General features: G+C 36.0%; 2 protein-coding genes across 3 annotated transcripts; both read left to right on the top strand.

Annotated features, from left to right (window-relative positions):
* Nucleotides 1-2,813: 2,813 nt before the first annotated feature.
* On the top strand, nt 2,814-7,196 carry LOC140799234 (calreticulin-like). The gene is made up of 14 exons (XM_073153435.1): nt 2,814-3,033; nt 3,873-3,980; nt 4,084-4,276; nt 4,375-4,633; nt 4,724-4,780; nt 5,198-5,245; nt 5,413-5,499; nt 5,575-5,632; nt 5,735-5,802; nt 5,879-5,974; nt 6,057-6,101; nt 6,562-6,591; nt 6,733-6,843; nt 6,933-7,196. Exons 1-14 carry the CDS (start codon nt 2,928-2,930, stop codon nt 6,942-6,944), a joined length of 1,278 nt encoding a protein of 425 aa, XP_073009536.1. The 5' UTR covers nt 2,814-2,927; the 3' UTR covers nt 6,945-7,196.
* Nucleotides 7,197-8,910: 1,714 nt separating this feature from the next.
* On the top strand, nt 8,911-21,443 carry LOC140799227 (dihydrolipoyl dehydrogenase 2, chloroplastic-like). Of its 2 annotated transcripts, XR_012110963.1 has the most exons (16): nt 8,918-9,365; nt 9,788-9,934; nt 10,697-10,831; nt 12,106-12,223; nt 13,213-13,337; nt 15,470-15,595; nt 15,696-15,776; nt 17,140-17,202; nt 17,281-17,355; nt 17,508-17,586; nt 17,678-17,778; nt 18,734-18,847; nt 19,124-19,237; nt 20,177-20,248; nt 20,926-21,064; nt 21,152-21,443. XR_012110963.1 is itself a non-coding variant. In XM_073153428.1 (15 exons), exons 1-15 carry the CDS (start codon nt 9,051-9,053, stop codon nt 20,971-20,973), a joined length of 1,713 nt encoding a protein of 570 aa, XP_073009529.1. In that variant the 5' UTR covers nt 8,911-9,050; the 3' UTR covers nt 20,974-21,443. The 2 variants fall into 2 exon arrangements, 1 of the variants encoding a protein (XP_073009529.1); XM_073153428.1 differs by having other exon boundaries at nt 8,911-9,365; nt 20,926-21,443.
* Nucleotides 21,444-21,936: the final 493 nt, after the last annotated feature.

The raw sequence follows: 21,936 nt of genomic DNA, 5'->3' as shown, positions 1-21,936 counted from the left end.
ATTATAGCTTGTTTTTATATCTTATTTTATGTTCGAAAATTTTAATTATGAGTCTAAACCGAGCAAAGATCTATAATTATAGCTTGTTTTTATATCTTATTTTATGTTCGAAAATTTTAATTATGAGTCTAAACCGAGCAAAGATCAGCAGTTTGGCTTGTTTAGAATCTCAGTCAGAGATGATGGAATATAAATTTATATAATATTATGTGCTTATTTGACAAGATCTATATAAATTAGGGATGTCAAATTTTGACCCGACCTGATAACCCGACAACATGATAATTCGGCTTTTAATCAGGTTTGGGTTTAGTATAATCGGGTTCGGGTCGTAAACGGGTCAATCCGTCTAACCCGTTTAATAATCGAGTTGTGTTCGGATTTATACTATTGACCCATTTTGACCCGTTTAAGCATACATGTTGGATCGGATCAGGTCGGGTCAACCCGCTAACCCGTTTAATATATAAACTAAAACCCTAGATCTAATTACACCACCTCTCCACTCTTCACTCTTCTCCGGTCGCCTCAACGAAAAAGAGGGGAAAAAATTCGCCCGCCTCCATCTGTCGCCTCCTCCTCCTCCTTCGCCTCCACCTCCATCTGCCGCCTCCGCCTTGTTAATCGCATAGCTGGGAGCTCTGTTCCTTTCTCCCCGTCGACTTCAAACCTAGCAACTCCTCCCGGTGGCTGTCGTCGGCGCTCCTCCCAAAGCAGCGGATGCTCTTCTTTGTGCTCAGGATCTAGCTAAAATTAATAGAACTGTAATTTTTATGTTTGAAAGAGTTTAATGATGAAAGTAGGTTAATTTGTTTGTTAAACGCATTATTTTTATAGAATAAAATTTAAATTTTATATAGGGTAATCGGGTTAGACGGGTTGTGTTATCGTGTCGTGTTAACACGACCGGTTTATTAAATGGGTTAAACGGGTCGTGATAACACGACCCGTTTAATAAATATTTTTTTATTTAATAATTATCAAAAAGTAACTAAAATTCCACATAAAAATACTGTACAAATAAAATCTCAAGCAAATAGGTTAGGCATTAGGAATTCTGGCAACATCCCAAAGAGAAACTTGACATATATATCTAATTAAAATTCTCAATCATATATTTTATTCCTCATTTAGATCTAGGTATCAATGATCTCATGATGTGCATCATACTTGTTTGTATATAAATATGTCATGTAAATCTTGTAAGGTAATCGGTAACATGTACAATTCCTTCTTCCACAATTTTTAATCTCCTTTATATTTGGCATATATAAGCAAATAAGGAGATTTTGAAGAGCATGCATACAAAAGCCACTTTAAATTAATACAAATCAATGTAAAATTATACATTCAAGGCACAGATGATAGATCTCAAACCATTAAAGCGGGGCAAAGAATCTTAAGACTCAAGTTAAAAACTTCTCCGGCTCTAGCTCTTTGCAAGGATTTTTTTTCTTTTCCGTCCTTCCTCTTCTAAGAGCCTTTCCGGCTCTAGCTCCTGTGAGAGATATTCTTTCTTTCTCTCTTCTTTTATTCGTCTCCTCTTTCTTCCATCTACTATTCTTCTTTCTCTTTTTCCTCTTCCTCGCTGTCATTGAAGCCAAACTCTAGTAGAGCTGGAGTCGCCGGAGGAGAGAAAATGAGACGTGATGTTAGCTAAAACGATTATAATCTTTAAAATCAACTCAATTGTGAGTTACTTGTTTTCCATGAATAACTTGGTAGTCGGCAACAATGTCAAATAAGTAATCCCAATTTGCAAATTTTATATAATTCCTCATTATTATAAGATCAAGGATTTTTTTTTATTCGACAACATACTTTATGTTCTTTATTACAGTTTACACCCTGTTTCTTTATTAAATTGCTAAGAAACACAAGCTAAGCAGGTTGTTTTCTGTGCTTTAATAAAGCACAGGTTGAATTTAATTGAGAATGCAGGGTGTAAACTGTATAAAAGTCACAATTAGTGTACCAAATGAAGAAAATCCCCAAGATCAAATTGCATGAATGTTCCCAACCATATGAGCTAATTTAGTGCATTTTCCTTATCGATTTTGGTCTTCGGGCAGCTAAGCTACCGTTTAACATTTCAGTGAAGATTTTTGTTACACAAACACCCACGATATATGCGTAATATTATTCACATCCCTCGAAGAAACGACATAAGGATCAGAACCCCCATTTTAATTTTTTTTTACTTTGAATAGTCATGTGTTATATTTTCCTATAAATAATTTAATGCATAATTAATCGAATGAGGGCAAAATTGATATTTAATATATATATATATATATAATTATAATTTTCTCTTTAGCCAATAGAAATGCATCGTTATGGTATATGATAAATTGCACGACGTCTATTACCGTTCCACCCTCGAATAGTTAAGGGGTGTGATTGTTGCGAATTTCCTTCAATGGGTCATGGGGGTGCGAGTGATATTATTGCCATTCAAAGGGTGTTAAAGGTAATTAAAGTTCCAAAGAAATCGTCAAAATGGCAACCTAGTAAATCTGGCGAAGAGGAACGTCAATTTGTTTTCTTTCCCAGCTCCAATCGGTGTACAACTACACGGGAGTAAAAACGTGGTTTTCGAAAACACTTCCCAATTTAGCTCCTATTCCCAGAGCAACACGTCGATTTGGACACGTGGCATTATACCATTGGATTAAGATGCCACCAACGGGCCCTATTGGTAACCTAGCTGCTGGTATATCCAACGGACCACGTTCCCGTCACCGCCTTTCGACGACCTCATTCTTTTGGTAATTTCCACTAAATGTTCTATCCTGTGATAAACCGCAGGAGGTAAGCTTAGTGTTGGTGACTGTATCGTTCATTTTCCTTCTATATAATTCCAATCTCCATCTCGTTCTCTTCTGTAGAGAAGTATAGAAGCTGTTAGGACCTCGCTTTGTTCGGCAATGGCGATCCGGTCGAAGCCTCACCGCCTCGCCGCGGCAGTCGCAATGGTTCTCGCGCTTGCGTCGACGGCCTTCGCTGAGGTCTACTTCGAAGAGCGATTCGAAGGTATCGATCCTAACTCATCCCGTTCGATCTCTAGATGTGTCGTCAGTTTCTGATCTCTCACCCCGTTATAGACGCGATCTGGGTCGGCACTTGTATCTAATTTAGGGTTGTTGGATATTCTATTTGAAGTCTTGATTTCTCGATCTGTTTCGGTTGATCTGTGTATCTATGCGACGGATTTGGGCTGCTTATAGTCGAATCTGCTTCGATCTAGAGAATGATGTGAGATTTTGGATTAAATGGTCGAATATTTCTTGCGAATGTGTTTTCTATGTTGCTATTTTGAAGAATTGCTATACGATCTGTGAGCAGATTAGCTTAGAATTGTCAGGTGAAGGTTATTAATTCTTTGCTTATTTACTTTTGAGATTCCTTGGGTTATTGATCTACGATTTTCTGATGGTATTTTTGTTCGTCATGTTTTCGTTTGTAGTGTTTAGGGTTTAGTCTTCCAGGGTTTATGGCTTAAGTCCTGACTCGTGGATCTCGTGAGTATGATGACAACGTTCCTCAACATCTAATGATCACGTGAAGTTGTGGTGCTCAAATAGTGCCATTCATAGTTAATAACTTATTTGGAATATTTGGAATCGACGCCTTTCATGTGATTTGGTGAATGCTGTCTTTTAGTGGCATTGCCTGCAAAGCTATTGTCGTAACAGTAATCACTCTATTGACAGTTAATCATTGGTTTGACCAATGATCGTGTTGTTATCTATAAATCAGTCTGTATATTGTTATCAATTATGGCAAATAATTCCTTCCAGTTGTGATTCATTTTGTGTTATCGTTGTTTGACGTACTTACTGATTTTTGTTATTTCTTGTTGTATTATCAAGATGGGTGGGAGAATCGGTGGGTTAAATCTGACTGGAAGAAAGATGAGAACACAGCAGGTGAATGGAACTATACATCTGGTAAATGGAATGGAGATCCTGAGGATAAAGGTAATCATTTTCCTGCTGCTGTAATTTATAATTCTGCATAAAGCAACTACCATTGAGTTTTACCTGTTTGCTAATGCTATTTTTTTAAAACTTTGGTCGGCAGGTATCCAAACCTCTGAAGACTATAGGTTCTACGCCATTTCTGCGGAATTTCCTGAGTTCACCAACAAGGATAAGACATTAGTTCTGCAGTTTTCTGTTAAACATGAACAGAAGCTAGACTGCGGAGGTGGCTATGTGAAGGTGCTCAGTGGTGATGTTGATCAAAAGAAGTTCGGTGGTGACACACCCTATAGGTAAAATTGGACACTTATTTTTACTTCCCTCTACAAGTCAACTTGTTCTAGCTTTCTTCTTTCAAGACTGACTAAATTATACCATATTTGTATTGCAGTATCATGTTTGGGCCAGATATTTGTGGGTACAGCACCAAGAAGGTTCATGCTATTCTTACTCGTGATGGCAAGAATCATTTGATTAAAAAGGAAGTGCCCTGCGAGACTGACCAGCTGACTCATGTGTACACATTCATACTTCGCCCTGATGCTACATACAGCATCCTGATTGATAACAGTGAGAAGAAAACAGGGAGCGTCTATGATGACTGGGATATTCTTCCTCCAAAGAAAATAAAGGACCCAGAAGCGAAAAAAGTAGGAAATGCATATTTTCGTTTCTTGCAAATTTCCTAGCAGTGCCTTGTTTGTAATTTATTAATTTCATTGATACTATCTCCCTTACAGCCTGAAGATTGGGATGATAAGGAGTACATTCCTGATCCTGAAGATACTAAACCAGAGGTATTATAGTACACGCTAATATTTATGTAATTGTCGCAGTGCAAGAGTTTGTTGCTGATGGCACTATTTGGTCATCATGAGATGTATCTTAGAGGAATTTGACAGAATTGCTCTGAACATGAATATGGTTTGACTTGCATTTTCTTTGAAGATTTGTTATGTCATGTCTAAGCAATCATAATAACTTAGCAAGATTACTACTCTTTTGTAGTATCTTGCTTAGCTGTTGTTCTGCCTATAAGCATAGGACATGGTAGGTATCCCTCTAAAGAAGCATGCAGCTCATTGTTTTGTTCAAATTTGCACGGGATAGTAATTTAGAGGGAAATATGCCATCAAATCTGGATTTTCATTTTTTTCATGATTGTAAACTAGACATCTGTAGAAGGCTGTTTCACTTTTTTATGCTTTTTGCAGGGTTATGATGACATTCCCAAGGAGATTCCTGATCCTGATGGCAAGAAGGTAACTAATCTTTCTTTTTCCAATCTTTCACAAGAGCCTATAAAAGACTTTAGTTTATTTATAGTAAAAACTATAGTTATGATTTGAAGAGAAACGGAGAATAATCTTGGTACTTGATCTGCAATTAACAGCTATGCAATCTGACATTTTCTTAATACTTGCTTCAGCCTGAGGATTGGGATGATGAAGAAGACGGTGAATGGACAGCCCCAACAATCCCTAACCCTGAATACAAGGGCCCATGGAAGCAAAAGGTAAAATCCTCCTCATTTGTATAAGGGCTTTAATGTAGGAGCCAATTTCTGATACCCATTTCTTCTGCTTGACAGAAAATTAAGAACCCTAACTACCAGGGCAAATGGAAGGCACCAATGATTGACAACCCAGGTACTTTCACATGTCGTCAGTTTATCACCATTACAAGCTCTTGCGTTTTCTTGTTAGCTCCTTAGAGGTGCAGCTAGAACTTCACCTTATACTTTTTTTCAGACTTCAAGGATGATCCGTATGTCTATGCTTTCTCCAGCTTGAAGTACATTGGTATTGAGTTGTGGCAGGTATTTTTATCTGATCAAGATCTTTGGTCTCGTCGTACATATTTCAAGATACTGACCAATGAGGTTTTCTTGCCAGGTGAAATCAGGAACCTTGTTTGACAATATTCTGATCTGTGATGACCCCGAGTATGCTACGAAGCTTGCTGAAGAGACATGGGGCAAGCAAAAAGATGTACGCTATTTTAAGCAGTACTTGAATCTATACATTTTACAGAATATGTTTGGACATTGTTTTGATGTCATAAACATTGCAGGCTGAGAAGGCGGCATTTGATGAAGCTGAGAAGAAGAAAGAAGAGGTAGACTTATCCTACACATAAAGTATCTTTGTTGCCTGAACATGCACACCATGACTTGTTATGTATTTTAGTGTAATAGCTACAAGCACGATAATAAGGTACTTGCCAGTGCAGGCATATGGTGATCTATTACTTTCAGAACTTCTATAGAATTTTGCTGATATTGTGTCTGAATATCGAGTGAGCATATTATTGTCATTTGCAAGTCACAGCCATAATATAGTGATCCAGGCTGGCATGTGACACTGACATTCTTTTGTCCTCGTACATTCTGATTGAAATTCATATTTGGCAAATTACACTTTAATCCCGCATAACTTTTCTGCTGTTATCTTGATTCTGGATGATTTGTTCTTCAATCCAACACATGTTCCCCCCTGAACTATTCCTAGATATAGATAATTCATTCTTCTGCTTTGCAAAGATAATATATTGATGTTGCTCTTCTCCATGGTAACAGGAATCCAAGGATGCTGAGTCAGATTTGGATGTAAGCTCCTTTCTTGATTATTCAGTGTTCCATAGTTTCATTTTCTTCATTGTGTTTCTTAGTTGTACCTATAGAATTTGTGTAGTTTTATTTTCTTCATTGTGTTGCTTAGTTATACCTATAAAATTTGTTGGATGGCAGGATGAGGAAGAAGACGACGATGCAGAATCTGAGGAATCTGACGCAGATATCAAGAAAAAGGGCGATTCAGATGCTGAGGATGAGGAGGCTCCTTCAGAAGCGGCTCATCATGTATGTTGATAATCATGTACCCTTGTAAATTTGATAAATACGCAGCATCTATTGCACTTGCTTATCTGATTAATTGTTTATAATTTCAGGACGAGCTTTAGGAGTCAAAAGAAGAGATTTCAACTGCCATTTGTTGCTGGGTTCAATTAACAGTTATTTTCCTTTTGCTAGTAGCTAGAGTATGTTTTGTTCTTAGGGACTTGTCTGCTGAGAAAACAATTGGAGTATACAACGTGGCTGTTTTGTTTGCCTATTGTGTGGCGAATCTTAATTCTGGATCATTTTAATCCTTCTTTTTCCCTAATGGGGTAGAAGTAATTAGAAACTTAATAACAGCCTGGTCTTACTTTGCATGCCGTTTGTAGCTCTTATGCTTGGCATATGTGGCGATGTTTCTTTCTATGCTTATATTTATTCCAGTACGCAAGTAGGTAGTAATCTGGTGAACAGAAAACTTGGCCGTTATTCTTCAATTTGGACCCTAGTAGTTGAATTTAGAACAACCTGGAATCAACCGTCTATAATATGCTTCACTTCCCACCTGACGATTTTAACTGTGATCATTTGGATTGGGTAAATTTTCGTCATCACATGAAGTATATTCAGATCATTAAAAGCCACCGTATGAACCATAAAAAGTCATTTACAGTATCTTTGGATGGTAAGAAGAGGAGAGAAAATATTTTTTTTTCTTTTATTTTGATATATGAGTTTTTCTCTCTTTACGTCTACCTTATAAGTAAAAAAACAACGACAGATAGAAACGACTTTTTTCTTTCCTTTTTTTCTGCTCCATTCTTGGTGTGGAAATCCTCTCTTAAACTTCAACAAGTAGTGTGAGTCACCGTACGGATTGAATAACTTTTAAATTTTACTTGCTGCTGATTTTGTGAGCTGTGGGGATACTAATTTGTGGTGAGGGAGGGAGAGCTCTTGGCTCTTTGTTGCTGTAGAAGAGGTTTAGAACTTAAAAGAAAATTAAACTGGAGAAAGGTTAAATTTTACGTCCTAACAAGCTTACTACTCAAAATTTCCCCTCTATCCAAATGCCTCAACTTGTCAAGAACGTAGTTGTTGTCATTGCAGTACACTCCGAACTCAGCAACATCAAGAAGTCCGCACCCAACAAATTTATGAAGACAACGTTACGTACCTATTTATTTATTTATTGATAAGCTCTATTTTTAATGTGCTAGAAGTCCGACACGGTAGGGTTGAAAACATAATTTGCACAAAAACTGGTTGCAATGGAAGCCCAGATTCACTATTACAACAATATCCAAGAGCCTATATAAATATTTTTGCTTTTGTTTACGTGATTAACAATTTTCATATTCTTACAAGGGTATTCTCTATTTATTATACCATGTAGATGCATTAGCATCAGAAACATAAGGTCATAATGTAAGATAACTCCCAGATGAAGTAAACATTTTACATATGCAATGTTGTAGATGGGAAGAATAAAAGAGGAGTAAGGAATAGGAAACAAGAAGAAGGGAAAAGCCTTCACCATTTTCTCTTAGAAAAAAAACTCTCTCCATTCAAATATAGTAGCAAATAATTGATGAGATGTGCTAAAGCCTAGATGAGTTTTGGACTTCTGGTTGATGCATAATCTCTCTCTTATTTGCAAATTAACATTCTCTTATTTACAAATAGCATACAAAATATCATCCTCTTTTTAGACGAATATTTAAGTGCGATCAATTTGAATAATAATCTTAACGATAAGTTTATCGATGAAGTTATTACATTCATTTTTCTTACCAAAGTATAGTTATCACGGTATCAAACTTATTTTTCTTGTCACAATATGCAATGTTAATTTGAGTTTAGGATTATATACAATCATTTATCCTGCTAGCATGAACTGTGAATAATTTGACGACTACGATCAACGATCACCTACCTCAGTCGAGTAACGTTCTTTTGGTACAGTAACGTCTACTCTTTTCCGGTATTCTGGTAGACCCGCCCGCATAAGATATTTCTGTACACGCTCGCACGGCGCACTCGCATCTCCGAAACAGTAGGGTCAATCGAGTCACACCCTTCCCTCCTCTCTTCTTCGAATCCTCCGCCCAATCCAACGGACTCATCGAGGCTTCTATCTCTTCTTCTCCACCTCCTCTATAATTATCCCCCCACCCGCTCCTCCATTCCCACTAAAACCCAAAACTCTCTCTCTCTCTCTCTTCTTCACGATGCAAGCGACGATCTCCCTCTCCTCTCCCGCCGCCTTGGCCGGCGCCGTCAGATCCGACGCATCCCCTCTCGCCGGCGGCCTCCGACCCGCCGGAATCAGATTCTGTGGACTCCGGCGGGAGGCTCTCGGGCTCCGCCAGCTCAGATCGCCGGCGGCCGGTCGGATCCCGCCGTCTCCGGCTCGGGCGTTCTCGAAGAAGATCTCGGCGTCGGCCTCCGGCAACGGGAGCACCGCGAAGGGGTTCGACTACGATTTGGTCATCATTGGGGCTGGGGTCGGGGGGCATGGCGCAGCGTTGCATGCGGTCGAGAAGGTATTGGTCCGATGCTTCTCCTTCTGCTGGATCTGGTATTTTTAGTTTAGATTAGTTTGAAATGTGCTGTATCAGTACTCTTGATGAATTTAATGCGTTTGGAAACAGTATCTGCGCGAATTTGATATTTTATTTATTTATTTATTTATTTTTCCGTTAATTTTTGAATACAATACTCTTGCTTTAGTAAAGAGGTGTTGCTCTATTTTCAAAATAGATGCTGGCGGTAATTCTATGATGTCAACTGATTCACAACCAAATGCATGTTGAGTCAACGGACTAACCTCGATCTTCCTCCTAAAGTTTTCTGATTAGTAACTTAAGCAGCTATTTATTGATTTATTCTCATTTTGGAAAGAAACTGTTCTATAAATGGTTGGTTTGGATGTTCTACCTTCATGGACCTCTCACTTGTTTGATAGGGTCTGAAAACTGCCATAATCGAGGGGGATATTATTGGAGGCACATGTGTAAACAGAGGCTGTGTTCCATCTAAAGCTCTTCTTGCTGTCAGTGGTCGGATGCGTGAGCTTCATGACGAGCATCATTTAAAGTCATTGGGCTTAAAGGTACAGTGATTACATGGCACTCTATTTCATTATCCTTTAAGTATGTTAGTACTTGATACAACTTTACATGCCTATCTTTCATTTTATATTTTTGAATGTTAAGAGGACATAAAAGGTTTCCATACACACGAGAGCCAGTCTTCTAGTAACCTTGAAGTATAGATGATAATTTACTTCAATAATCTTACCGTTAAATTTTCCATGTGCTATATCTCTTTGGTTGAAGAGATGTGTGGGGCTTCAGAAGATGTGCTAATAGATAGGTAGCTGTTATATTCTCACTCCCGTGTTCACTTACGATTTGTCGGTTTGATTATTTATTATGCCTTTTTATCAATGTAGCTACCTATAGTCCACATACAATTAATTTGACTATCAAAGAGTTATAAATGCTTCATGTCTTAAAAAAAAAACTTAGTTGTACTGCTGTGCCAGGTTGAATGATTCTGAATTCAAGCTTTCCTTACTGTAAAGTACTTTAACAGCAGTAGAAAGGTTACCTTTCTATTCATATTAATCGCTTTGTAATCATTCCTGTGTTGCTTTACTATTTTTGGAAAATTTACATGCTATTCACATCTATTCAGCCACATCAAGTAGACAACTCTTTATTACAGAGTATGGAGATTTTTCAACTATGTTTTTTGCTCTTCTCAGTTCGTCATTGTTTTAGAAGGGCTTTGGTGATGATATAGTGTCAATGTGATTTTGTTTGGTATTTCTATATGCTCATCTTCTAACATGTGATTTCTTGAATAATAGGTTTCATCTCCTGGATATGATAGACAAGCTGTTGCTGATCATGCAAATAATCTTGCATCAAAAATTCGTAATAATTTGACCAATTCATTAAAAGCTCTTGGGGTCGATATTCTGACTGGTGTTGGAACAGTTGTGGTAAGTTACACTTGCTCCATTATACTCAACAAATGAGACAAGCTTGTGTCTTAACATGTGAAAAATGAATTTTCCCTATCTTGTTGTGGTAAGTAGAAACTTTTCATGTTTATTTACATTTATTCTTTACTTGATGCTTACTAATGCCTGTAGACAACCTTAGGATTTTCTGTAATTTCGGAACACATTTTTAAGTGACAAACCCCCCTAAACCTTCTCTGACCAGCAGTGAGATGATCATGCATATGACTTGATTCTACAATATATATATATATATATCATGATAAAGCTGTCTCTCATCACAAATCTTGTACCCAGAATGAAAGTAGATTCACCTTTTCTGGCCCTTACATGAAAGTGGAGTAGTGGCCTTGAGCTTGTCATGCTGTGCCTGTCTGTGTGGAACATGTTCTGTATCGTGCAATTTTCTGGAAAGATAACAGAGTGGTTGGATCATCTGGGTGAATAATGGGGAGATATTTGTTTCTTTGAAATCCACTGCTTTGGCAGTTAAGGTACGGTGATCCACTGCAGAAAGTGATTGATAGATCTGTAGTAGCTAGTCACCTCCAAGAAATTGAAGCAAGTGAACAAGATGGGCTGATTCATCCTAGTAAATCAATGGAAACCAGTTGAGAATTCTTTTGAAAGATCTTGAAGTAGTTCTGCCTAGTACTAGGAATTTGCTAAAGATGAAACGTGAAATATCACTTTAATCAGCCTCGAAAGATCATAGAACAAGTCCAGGAATATAGATTAGTGTTTCAAACTTAAAATTATTCTGTAATTGTTGACCATTACTAGATACTTTAGCTGAATGTATATAATTCTTATTCTATCTAGTGTGTTTACACAATTGTCTTATTTTTATTAATCTACTTGCACAACCGATATATACATAGACATCCTAGCTTGTAAATTTTCAACACTTGTCTTTTGATGTCTGCCAAATTTGTTTAAATGTGACAGAATGTGCTCCTTTTGCAGCAATATATTGAACCCTCCAAAGTTTCCATAACACATTCTATTCATTTTCATTTTCCACACATGCCAAACTTCCGAAAAACCTGCCAAAAAGCAATCTAACTAGATTGATTTGTTCTCCACACTATCTCTATCTGTATTTTGTTTCCATTTCCTCTTTCTCATTGATACGGTATGTGGCGTCGGTGATTGATAATTTGATGTAACTATATAAGCACTATGTTGATGTTTGTTAACCAGAATATTACAATTACAGCAATTTATGTGGTTTCACTTGTTGATATCTTTAGGGAACACAAAAAGTTAGATATGGAAATGTTGGATTGCCTGACAAAGAAATCACTGCTAGGGACATCATAATTGCAACTGGCTCTGTTCCGTTTGTTCCTAATGGCATTGAAATTGATGGTAACTGCTGTTTTCTTGCCTTACTCTTGTACATCATCAGTACTACATGTGCATGTTGTAGGATCGGGATATGTTAATGGTGATAAAAATGTGCTGAGGTAATTTAGTTTCCAGGTCTTGATTTTTATGACCAATATGTCTTTGTATGCCTACCAATTGCAATTATACCGGCAGTGATTCATTTTTTTTCTTTTCACTAATCTATTTCTTTTCCTGTTGACTGCTACTAGTGATGTGTAATACGATTAATTTTCACGTACCATAGTTAATAACAATTCTTGCTATGCTCTTTTATTTCTTAAGGTTTATTTAAAACTTAATTGCATTATTTCTTTTGTAAGTTTTGTAAAAACTTTTGACACATCTATTAAAGAATTATATATAGAGGTCACAACTGTAGCTCAATGGTCGAGTTCTATCAACTCATGACAAAGGTCATGGGTTTGATTTCCCCCGTGGATGGTCGGGATTTTCTATTGATATGCACACAGTTAAACTCATTGTAGCCCGTCTTTTTGGGAGAGTTGATATAGCTATCCAATCTATATATTTTTAAAAAATTAGCCTATAATTAGCTTACAAGCTCATGATCTATTAAATAAAGAAAAAAAGAAGAAATATATAGTCTTATTTTATCTTCCATGTGTGTGACATTACTAGACTGAAATGCATGTAGCTTAAGTTCAAATACTCTTAATCGTCTTTGCATATTGTAGGTATCTACTTAGAGTTGGATGAAAAATGGTGATTAATAAGCTATTCACAAATCATAAATTGTTTGCTGTAACTTTATCAGGCTTAAGATATGATTATAAAGCCTCGGGATCTTGGTATTTGCCAGTAGGTTTCTATATTTGCAGTAACCGTCCGGATTTCATATCTGGTCCATCTTTTCCGTGTCCAGATTTGCAGTAACTCTGTCATTCTTACAGATTATAGAGCCTTGGGATCTTGATATTTACTAAATCTTATTGGATGCTATTATGTAGGGAAAACTGTTTTTACAAGCGATCATGCACTCAAGCTCGAGTGGGTTCCAGAGTGGATAGTTATTGTAGGAAGTGGTTACATTGGACTTGAATTTAGTGATGTGTACACAGCCCTTGGAAGTGAGGTATGTAATTATCATTTCATTCATGATATTTATTGCAGCGTATGACTTTTTCTTCACATTTACCTTCCTTGGCAGTACATAAATTTGATCCTCACCATGTGCCACTTTTGGTACTAAAGTTTGTTTTTATCTATGAATCTATCATCAAGGTGGTACAATAGGAAAGACAGAAGTTACTGAAACCTCTAACTTGCAACTGCCATCCCATGAATGTTCTCAAGACAGTACACCGTAAATTATATCTTAAGATAGTAATTATGTGTCTAACATTTGGTATTATCTTCGAGATGTGATCAAATTATGCTGCCACAATAAAAACCTGTAAACACTAGTTTAAGGAATTTTTTTATAGTTTCAATCTAAGATAGCTTTTCAAACTATAATTTTTGGGGTTGCCAAGTGAGATAAAATTTATCAGAAAATAAAATCTAATCCTCTTGAAAATGATATACACACTAAAGTATCAGCTCATATCATAGCATATGATTGTCTTCATAGGCATGCACTTTCCTAATCTTAGTTGGTATCATTCTGAGCGTAAAATTTCTAGCTATGAAGATACAGGAGGCTACTCCATTTAATGATTTTTCAGATTTATCCTTAGATAAACGTCCTGGGAAAATGGCAAAGAATTATTGCTCTGTTCCTCTTTGCATATAGAAATGGTATATACATTAGAAGTATGAGATATTAAGAATTATTCAGAGTGATGATACATAGTCGTCAGTCATTACACGTAGTGATAGAGAAGTTACATTATTTGGTAGCAATATACCAGTTAGATTATTGATGTTCTGATTAAAAGAAGTAAAGGGTGCATAAAGCGTGCTCTTAAGGGCATAAATTCATAATTGACAATGTCAACCTTTTTAGTATTAAAAAGCAACTGCTCCTTTACAGGTAGCAACAGTTGCCTTATATAAGTCTTGGGTATTTCATGGCAGGACAGGTTGTTGAACCTATTTGTCTTCACATGGGCTCCACTTAGTATTAGCACAAGAATGATCTCTTTATCCATATTTTGTATGCCAAACTTCATTTCTCTCTCTTCTTCACCTGTTGATCTGTCCATACCTCTTGAGGGAGTAAAGAATAAAGAGAAGTCATTTTCCTACTTCTATTTTCTCATATTACTCCATTATGCAATACGTTCCCCTCTTTCTATCTTAATGACATTCTATCACTGGAATGTTGACATAAGCAGTAGCAATCACCATAATTTTTTGAGTTTTCAAAATTGTAAACTGATAATTCTGAGCTATAGTATTCAATTTATTGCTCCATGTCATTTTAGCCAAACAAAAACTAATTTGATGCCTGAAAGCAATATTACACCTCCTTTTTTTGGGCTTCTGTGTAAGATTTTTCTACTACAATCCTATTTTTGACACCTATAGTAAGTTAAATCATCTTTGAAACTAGTTGGATGAATTGCTTCCAAATGTGGTTAGCCTAGATCCTTTATTTAGTTGTACTACTTATCATGGCAAATTTTGTAATTTGTATTTTTGTATCACTCCTGTTCTTGAGGGATCATGTTCACCCAAGTCATGCCTACCACTTCAATTCATCCATTGTTCGTCCTATTCCAAGTTTCCAACCTTCTGATATGCTTTTCATGTTTAGCTCAGCCGTCAACAACTGTGTGATCTGCCTTAACATTCTGTATTGCTGATAGCCTGATACCATCACAACTATCAATTGCCGATACATTTAGTTCGATAATCTTCTTTGCAGTTTTTAGGACCATATTCCAGTAAAGAAGTCAATATGACCTGTTATTCTACTGTTTTACAGCTTATGTGGTATTAAGTAAGTTTTGGATCATCTGAAGGCATATTCACTTTTATTTTTTTATTTTTTTGGATTACCATGTGGTTCTGCCGTTTCAAGTGTCACAAACAAGAAGTTTTATCTGTAATACAGGTGGGAGTTTTTTTTTTTTCTAAAATTGGAATAAATTAATGCACCTACTAGTAGTGTAGAAGATAAGGACATCAAAAGCTGGTCCATGATGGGCATATTACCTCTGACATGCAAATTGGGACATATTTTGTGACCTGATTAGGCACAGTTGTGCCAATTGCATTAGTTCCACATTTTTCTCAGCTTGCATAACTTTGGCTTGACAGGTTACTTTTGTTGAAGCTCTTGATCAACTAATGCCTGGTTTTGATCCTGAGATTGGAAAATTGGCCCAGAGAATTCTTATTAATCCTCGAAAAATTGATTATCATACTGGTGTCTTTGCAAAAAAGGTTAGCTTTGAATTGTTAATGTTACCTATCACTGTCACTTGTAATGTAATCCAGAATTTTTCAGATTCTTTTTATATATCTTCATGTCTGTATTTTGTAGATTACTCCAGCAAAGGATGGAAAACCTGTCCTTATTGAGCTTATTGATGCTAAGACAAAGGAGCTTAAAGACACTCTAGAGGTGAATTATCTTCGATTCATATTTACACATTAAGTTGCTTCTGGTACTAGTTTGCCATTTTATCATTTGGTCACTTCCAACTTTAAGAACTACTTAACTGCTGGAAATGAACCATTTGGATATATGTGAGATTTTAAAAATATTCTGGTGAATGGTTGGCATTGAGATAAGAAATGGATGTTTAGAAGTTATGCTAATACAAAGACAAAGATGGAGGGCTTATAAACTTAGTGTTGACCTTTTTGAACTATCTACTTCCACGGCAATTGTGAGGATACATACAATAATACAATATTCTAGGTTTCTAAAAGTTTCTTCCAACCATATAAAAATTGAGTAATAGTCATTATTTGCATCTGTATTCATCTTGATAAGCTGGATAAGCCACTCTTCTTTTCAGTAATTAGCGGGACCCTAGTTAGTAGAACTAAGTTGTTGCAGTTACAATATTTTTAATAATTGAAGCAATAAGTCAACAAATTCTATTGGTAATATGTTAATGCAGTTTAAAACTCAAAAGGAACAAGTCCCTTAAAAATGAAATGAACAATGCCAACCAATTAGAGTAGGAACATATATGATCGTTAAAATGAATTGTGATATGCTGGAGATGTTATTGAGTTTAAATTGATCACGCCATTTTCACTTGAAGTATTGGTTTGTTCTATACCTTGAGCAGTCAATTGCTTGGTTGCTGTCGGCACAAATTCAATCCTGACATGATCACCGGCATGGCCAGGGCTCAGTAAAAGAAAGAGCCTCCCCTCTCTTAGACTTAGATCATTCTGCCTAAAGAAGATGGAGGGGGTGATGCATGTTTTATTTCTGGTGGCATTCTTGCCTTGTAGAACAGTATTGGTCTCGCCATAGAAAAGTTCTACATCTGGCCAGCTTGATGACAGCAACAGCAGCAACCAAATCAGACTTCTTATTTTTATCTCGAATGGAAGTCCTATAAATTATTCCATTTGAGTTGATTCTAAGGCAAGCAAAAAGCTTGTCAATTAAGTGATTTACTATTCACCAAAGACATGGTTAAAATGCGTCTTCTGCAAGGACAAGCACAAGATGACTGAACTACAATTCTGAATTTCCAGACAAGAAAATACATTTTCCTGTTAGAATTTCTGATAACATCAAAGAGAAAAAAAAGTATCATGCCATACCATGTCTTTTATTTGCATTGCAAGGTAATATGTGGACATCTTTCCTGTGCATGATATCTGCATGTACATGCATGCCTTACGTGTTTATACTCAAATAATTTGTTGGTTTATATATATTTTGATTTATTGGTTTACAAGGGTCTATACTTGCATATCTTATGCTATACTATGTGTCATATATAATTTGATTTTTGCAGGTAGATGCAGCCCTTATAGCAACTGGAAGGGCTCCAAACACAAAAGGACTTGGCTTAGAAAATGTGAGCAATGAAAGCTGTTAACTATCAGAAGGACTTGTACATTTGAAGGATTGTATAACTAATGTGCTTTATCTCCAGATAGATGTCATAACACAGCGTGGTTTTGTGCCAGTTGATGAGCGAATGCAAGTTATGGATGTGAACGGGAATCTGGTCAGTCCTTTACTTTTAACACTGAATATGGCCCTTTATATGTTGGTCAGTGCAAACTGTCAATTAGTGTGATTCACCTTTAACTTTTGTTCTGAATTAGTAACTCATGCTCAGCATGTCTAGTCATAAATTGCCTGCATAAATTTGTGCAGGTCCCCCATTTATATTGCATTGGAGATGCCAATGGCAAATTGATGCTTGCTCATGCTGCTAGTGCACAAGGGATCTCAGGTATGTTTTTCCATAATATTTTCTAGAACGTTTGCGTCCGCTATGTTTGCAAAGTGATCTGATCATGATATTTTATGGTCTCATAATATAGTTGTTGAGCAACTTTGTGGGAGCAATAATGTGCTAAATCATTTAAGCATCCCAGCTGCCTGTTTCACCCACCCTGAGATCAGTATGGTTGGACTCACTGAGGTAAGTTCAGAACTTTTGTTAGGACTTACTTTGTCAATGTGTAGATTCATCTTTTGTTCTCTGCTGGATTCAATATTTAGATTGCTATTCACGTCATGCTGAACTTTACTTCTAGTAAGTGTAATAGCTCAGTTGCCCTTTTAGCCATTAGTGCCGAGGTGATTAAGAATGAATACAAAGATGAAGAGAATATTCCATATTCAAAGTTTTCTATGGATTCAAGTACCATTCAGGACAGCAATGCCAATTCTTGCTAAAGTGGTTCTATATTGAAGTATTATATTAATGGGTTCTTTTACATATTTGCCACCAAAAACTTTAAAAATATCATAAATGCCATTACATTCTTTAAAATATCAGAATTGCCGCTAAATTTTTTGACTCTTTGCGAATTACCATTATGGTTAGTTTTAACAAAATATTTCTAACAAATTGTTAAAATTAACAAACATATATAAATGACTAAAATGCCCTTCTTTCTTGCAGTTTATAATGTAAAATATTCATCAACGATTTTTATCTTGCATAATAAAAGATATGTTTTTATACCATGATAGTGGGTAAAAGTATTAGATATTTTTTGAACTGTTTTTTAATATTTCATATAAGGCAGAAAGGTCTTTTTTTTAAATCTAAATTCAGTTTTAGTTGTGATAAGTTAAATTGTACTAACAGAATGACATTTTTGAAAGAGTACATAAATATCTGTGGTAATTACGATATTTAAAAAAATATAGTGATTTTTATGATCTTTTGAAATTTTTTAATGACAATTATGTAAATATTCCTTTATTAATTCTAGTTAATTTCATGATTCTTTCTTTAGCATTAGGTGAAATCTAGTTTCGATTCTCCTCCATCTGTTTATTTTGTAATAGAATTGTCTTGTTTTTCTAATTCATATCTTGATAGGTATGTAATTCTTTTGATATATTTATGCTGAGCTCTTTTACAGCCCCAAGCAAGGGAAAAGGCGGAAAGGGAGGGATTTGATATAAGCGTTGCTAAGACGAGTTTTAAAGCTAACACAAAGGCTCTAGCAGAAAATGAAGGGGAAGGGCTTGCCAAGGTGACCTTTCCATATCTTTATGTTATTGCAAACTTGTCTCTGGAAAAGGTCTCTCCCATTCTTTCTATGGAAACTTGAATAGCTTTTTGGTTCATCTATACATTTCAAGGTATATGATATTAAGTCTCAGTTAGCCGACTGCCAATTCCTTTCCTATATATGTCTACAGACACTAAAACATTGCCATTAACTTTTAACCTGTGATGATTCAAGACTGCAAACTCAACTTCTTGCATGGAATAACTTTGGAGTACATCTCCTTTTCTTTTGATGCAGTTAATTTACAGGCCTGACACTGGAGAGATTCTTGGAGTCCACATTCTGGGTTTGCATGCTGCTGACCTTATCCATGAGGCTTCAAACGCAATAGCATTGGGAACACGTGTACAGGTGATTATGTGTGACCTCATTCAAGGACTGCTGTTAAATGTACCTCATATCTTGAAATACTGCCAAACACAACAATTTCCATGGAAGAAAAAAAAACCAACGATTGTTTTACTTTTGAAACCCATCTTTTTTCTTGTGTTCTCTTTTTTTGTTATTGTCATGCATTGCAAATACTGAAATGGTGTATAATATTTAGTAATTTGTCCAAGTTTTCATGAAAGAATTAGAGCAACAAAATCTCTGAATGCTGAGGAGGCTATTCCATAAGCCCTCACTTATAGGTTAATAACAGCCAGATGAACCTCTCCAAATGGTGACAATTCTGATCAAAGGAGGTAACTTGCTATTTGATTTTCTGAACTCTTGGGATGGGTAAGTTATAAAGATCTCATATAATGAAAACATGTTATAACCATTTATGGCAATACCCTTAACCTTGTCCTATTCTCTTCTTTCTACAGGACAATATCAGTATTTTACAGCAAAACATATTTTATCCGAGCTAACTTTTACACTTATCTGACCTCTCCACAATGTCAATCATGGGTACCTTCAAATATGTATGGATTTAAGTAAACCACTATCCATCATCACCGGTTTCCTTTTCCATTTACTAACCGAGGCCTGAGTTGTCTTGTTGGAAATGTCTCAAATATAACCATACAAATTGGAACTTGGAAGTCATTAATGTCTTGTAAAAGAATACGTATTTTGCTTTTCTCCTCAAAGTTGAGGTAATATTTGAAGTAAGACATGGCATGTAGAGCTCCTTCCACCACCATTTATTGTCATTTTATGTCACAAAAAGGTTTATAACCAACAGTTCTTTTTTTCCAGACAAGGTCCCTAACTGAGTTCGTTTACTTTTAAGAGGTGAAAACTAGTCTAAAGAACTATTGGCTCCTGTCCTAATTAGTCTGATGTTATTTCTTCCTGCAGGACATAAAACTTGCTGTGCATGCACATCCAACCTTATCTGAGGTTCTTGATGAACTCTTCAAATCTGCAAAGGTAGCCTTTTTGTAGTTCATTAAGTTAATTGTTTATTGTTGATAAATCATCTCACAAAGATAGAGATAATTTAGCATTTATGATGTAAACTGTTTTTTCTCATAAAACCATGTTATCAGTGATAAATGAACTTACATGGGGAAGTGGTATGGTTTACAAGTTGTTTAAGTCATATCTGTGCAATATTCTTTGTTTCTCCATTGATGCACAGACTATATAAATATTGTCCTCTTGACCTCATATTGACGGAAGTCTCATGCACTATGATGCCCTTTCTTACGTAAGATTTTAAGTACATGTCAAAAGAATGTATGTACTAAAAGATCATGTTTTACTGATTAATCAAAATTATCCAGTTTTATTTTCTTCAAAAGCAGAATAGTTCTACCTTTTTCTGTTAGTTTTCTCCTTAAGCCCCCCTAGAAGGAACACTGCTATGGATTGACACTTCATAGTAATCACTAATTAATTACTGCACTCTGCCTTAATTCTATTCTAGTTATGCCAATCAACTAAAATTATTCATGGTGGCACCTTTTTGATCCTTTTTCTTTGGCATTAGATTGAAAAATGTGAAATTATCTTTCAGAAATATTCTTTATGCCACCTACAGAAAATCCGTTTGTGCATGAAATATGCTGCTTACAGTGAGCAAACCCGTTTCTCTTTTCTGGCAGGTCAATGCCGGTGCGCCTAATTCAGTGAACGAACCAGTTGCAGTTTAGAAAGGCAGATAAAGCTTAATAATCCTAAGAAAGCCTTCTCCAATACCCTTTTCTACATCAAGGAGCCTGTATGTTATACACAAGCGACGAGGTCAGCCACCAGTGATCACAAGTAGTTACTGCTGCTGCACCTAATTCTGGAAAGATGGTCACCATTCTGTTTCTTCTTATCCTTCAGATACTACTTCATATTGGGTCCTTCAGAATTTTGAGGAGTGAAGTCACACATGTCATATTAGTTTGCTCAACTATTGATTCACTCTATGAGTTTTGTTTTTAAGTATTTACATGGGGTAAAAGGGATCATTTCATTATTAATATTTAAAGAGTATCATAATTGTTTATGCTATCAATGTGGCCAGTACGCCACGTTAGCACGAGTAGCCAATGATGTTGTTTCTGTATTTAAAGCTATGGACTTTTAAGCTACAGTCTTTAACTACTAGAATTGAAACCCTTCACCTGAAGAATTTTTTTTTTTAAAATTTTTATTAAATTTTTTGGTGGCTGAAGTTGAAGAAGTCTTCCTCCGGGACCAGTAACCTACAAACCTCTGCCTGTGGCTGGTGAGTAGTAGATCTTCTGCACTTTCCGGGCTGCAGGAGTCTCCTGCTTATTAATTATCCAATCGTCGGCTGCCAAATATGCTGTCTTGCAGGACTCCCTCAAACTAGGAAAGTTATTTACCTGACTAATCCACCCTTTAAACTTAATATTTAAAGTATATTTTATACAGTCAGCCGTCACCTTATAGGTTTATACTACAGTGCTGTTAAGTCTTAACATTTCACTTTATATACTTATTTTTTTTTATATTTATGATTAAGAAGAGTTTTATATTTTTTAGTATTTGGTTACAATATTCATTTAGATGGTCTAAAAAATAAAGATAAGAAGTCCAGTATCTATGAGAATATTAAACGTAAGTATTTAATTATACTAGAATTAATAGTGTTTGGCTAC

The sequence above is a fragment of the Typha latifolia genome, chromosome 12 (genome assembly GCF_019914945.1).
Source record: "Typha latifolia isolate L0001 chromosome 12, TyphaL0001v2, whole genome shotgun sequence".
Classification (NCBI taxonomy): Eukaryota; Viridiplantae; Streptophyta; class Magnoliopsida; order Poales; family Typhaceae; genus Typha; species Typha latifolia.
Note: the sequence above shows the minus strand (reverse complement) of the source record. Positions and strands in the feature narration are given on the sequence as shown.